Raw genomic sequence first — 3596 nt, 5'->3', positions numbered from 1 at the left:
AACACACCAACACCGGTTGTCAAGTGGTGATGTGGGGGACAAACACAGACACAAGGACACACACACACACACACACACATATAATAAGGCGGTGAGCTGGCAGAAACGTTAGCACACCGGGCGAAATGCTTAGCGGTATTTCGTCTGCCGCTACGTTCTGAGTTCAAATTCCGCTGAGGTCGACTTTACCTTTCATCCTTTCGGGGTCGATTAAATAAGTACCAGTTACGCACTGGGGTCGATATAATCAACTTAATCCGTTTGTCTGTCCTTGTTTGTCCCCTCTCTGTGTAACCCCTTGTGGGCAATAAAGAAATAACACACACACATATACGACGATGATGATGATGAATGATGATGTGTGACAAGAAGAATTGTTTGTTTATTGGAATTTTACTAACAGAAAATTATTTTTTTCTTTTCCTTTTTTCCAGTCACCCGGGGTAATGATCCTAACGTCAATGTTGTTTTGCTGGAAGACTTAGCAGCCGTACTCGGAGTAGGCATTGCAGCCACTTGTCTGACAATATCTCAGGTCACTGGAAGCCCTTTTGCAGACGCCATTGGTTCACTCTTGGTGGGTGGCATCTTAGGAAGTGTCGCCAGTTTCATTATTTACAGCAATATAGAGGTTTTAGTGGGAAAGTAAGATTCTGTTGTTCTTCCGTTCTTTCATTCTGTCATTCCACCATTCTTCATGGCTGTGAAGTGTGGGCATGTCTGTGTGGTTGAAAAAGCTTGCTTCCCGGTTGTGTGGTTTCTAGGTTCAAACTCACTGTGTGGCACCTAGGGCAAATATCTTCTACTATAGCCTTGGGCGAATCAAATCCTTGAGAGGGAATTTGGTGCTTCAACATGGCCTTGGTCAAATGACTGAAATTAGTGAAAGATAAAATATTAATAATCCATTCTTTTTTTTTATTCTTTTATTTGTTTCAGTCATTTGACTGCGGCCATGCTGGAGCGCCGCCTTTGGTCGAGCAAATCGATCCCAGGACTTATTCTTTGTAAGCCTAGTACTTATTCTATCGGTCTCTCTTGTCAAACCGCTAAGTGATGGGGACGTAAACACACCAACATCGGTTGTCAAGCGATGTTGGGGGGACAAACATATACATATATATATATATATATATGACGGGCTTCTTTTCAGTTTCCGTCTACCAAATCCACTCACAAGGCTTTGGTCAGCCCGAGGCTATAGTAGAAGACACTTGCCCAGGGTGCCAAGCAGTGGGGACTGAACCTTGAACCAAGTTGTTGGTAATCAAGCTACTTACCACACAGCCACTCCTGCGCCTATGTTTACATTATTTACATTATTTACATAATGTAAATAATGAACATAATTCCTCATCTCTTGAATATAGAACAGTGTTAATAATCCAGTTTCTGGAACCAAAATTAATGCGAAATTTTGCAGAAGGTTTTAATTTAGATAATTTAAAAACAAGAAGTTTGTGACAGAACCAGCAGTAGTCTTAGGAAAGTTGGTATCAACGAGGTTTCATTAGTTCTGCTCTTTCTGTTTGATTAGTGCCAAATCTTGTTCAAAGAAAAACAAATACAGAATTGCCCTTATTTTGTCGTCTTTAACTGTCGTGTATTAAATTTTGGCTTTTGCAGGTCAATTCCACTGGACAAAAAATTACTCATTAGTCAAGAATTGGAGAATGATCGAATGATAAGGTGAGAGTTATTTTGGCAATTTTGTCTGTTTTGTCAGTGACAAGTGACCGAGACCGTGGCAATATGCTGTGCTTGAGAAGGACTCATCCAGCCAAGCGTAACCGTAGTCGTGGCCATTGTCAGTGTCGTGTAAATGGTACCTGTGAAATTGTAATTGTGGCCGCTGCTGGGAGCATGGTCTTCGAATGTTGGGCCTCACAGAGGCAATGACAAGTGACCGAGACCTTGTTGATAAGCTGTGCTTCGGCCTTATGCTTGTGGTAGCAATGGGTTACATTTTTAACTTCCTGGTGGAGGTTGGCAGGAGCAACTATTTCTGTTGCCATTAGCAAAGTCATTAGTGCAGTTAACAGTATTATTGTTAGTTTTACTGTTGTTATCATCATCATCATCATTGCCATAAGTCATCACCACCACCACCACCATCACAAACCATAACACATACACAGACACACGCCATGCACATACACACAGGCCATAACACTTGCACACATATACACAAACACACACAGAGGCCATAACACATACACACATGAGCTATAACACTCACGCACACACGCAATACGCAGTAATAGCAACGACCAAATCATGACCCAAATTTCTTGAAATATAAAGTCTTTCATTTTAGTATGTGTTTTACAAGATTCTTCACGTAAAATCTTATCTTGGTAGGGTCATTTTGCCAGTAAATAACACAAATATACTGCATGTGTTTCTTATTGGGAGAAGAAAAAAAACGACCCTACCAAAAGACAACATCGCATATCGTTATTTAAAAAGAAAAATTGATTTATTCGTTTAGATCTTTACATGACGTGAAAGCTACAGAAATAGGTGGAGAAGTTCGATTTAAAGCCGAGGTGGACTTTGATGGTATGGAGATCACGCGTGCTTACCTTTTGAAAGTTGATTTAGAAAATTTGCTGACTGTGAGTAATAATTTTAATTGATTTTTGTTAATTATGTTGTTGTGTGTGTTTGTAAAAAGATGGAGCGAAGAGAGAAATAAATGTAATTTCTGTTTTTAAATCTTTTACTTGTTTCAGTTATTAGACTGGGGCCATGCTGGGGCCATGCTGGGGCCATGCTGGGACACTGCCTTCAAGAATTTTAGTCAAATGAATCAGCCTCAGTACTTTTTTTTTTTTTTAATTCCTGTTACTTATTCTATTGATACTTTTGCCGAACTGCTAAGTCACAGGGACAGAAACACACCAATACCAGTTGTCAACCAGTGATGGTGGGACACATACATACATGTATATATATATATACGACGGGCTTCTTATTTCTTTATTGCCCACAAGGGGCTAAACATAGAGGGGACAAACAAGGACAGACAGAGGGGTTAAGTCGATTACATCAACCCCAGTGCATAACTGGTACTTTATTTATCGACCCCGAAAGGATGAAAGGCAAAGCAAGATGAGGGGCATTAAAAACGACCAGGCCAAAACTTCTCATACCCTTTATAGTATTATCATACTCACATCTTGATGGTCTCCCTTTGATACAATATATTACAGTACTCAGCTATTCTCTCTCTATATATATACTGTACAGTGTTACCTTACTGAACATTATTTACATTCAATGGATATTTGTCCTCATCTTGTTTGTTGTTAACACAACGTTTCGGCTGATATACCCTCCAGCCTTCATCAGGTGTCTTGGGGAAATTTCATCATCATCATCATCATTGTCGTTTAATGTCTGCTTTCCATGCTAGCATGGGTTGGACGATTTGACTGAGGACTGGTGAAAACCAGATGGCTACACCAGGCTCCAATCTGATTTGGCAGAGTTTCTACAGCTGGATGCCCTTCCTAACGCCAACCACTCAGAGAGTGTAGTGGGTGCTTTTACATGCCATCGGCACGAAGGCCAGTCAGGCGGTACTGGCAACG

General features: G+C 40.6%; 1 protein-coding gene across 1 annotated transcript in view; it reads left to right on the top strand.

The window, feature by feature from the left end:
* Nucleotides 1–3596, top strand: part of LOC106874550 (zinc transporter 9) — a 34990-nt gene that overhangs the window by 26150 nt on the left and 5244 nt on the right. Inside the window, exons 13-15 of the mRNA XM_052972569.1 lie at nt 435–645; nt 1627–1689; nt 2492–2618. Of these exons, the coding sequence (XP_052828529.1) occupies nt 435–645; nt 1627–1689; nt 2492–2618 (401 nt within the window). The remainder of the gene's footprint in view (nt 1–434; nt 646–1626; nt 1690–2491; nt 2619–3596) is intronic.

This window comes from Octopus bimaculoides, chromosome 13, assembly GCF_001194135.2.
Source record: "Octopus bimaculoides isolate UCB-OBI-ISO-001 chromosome 13, ASM119413v2, whole genome shotgun sequence".
Taxonomy (NCBI): domain Eukaryota; kingdom Metazoa; phylum Mollusca; class Cephalopoda; order Octopoda; family Octopodidae; genus Octopus; species Octopus bimaculoides.
Note: the sequence above shows the minus strand (reverse complement) of the source record. Positions and strands in the feature narration are given on the sequence as shown.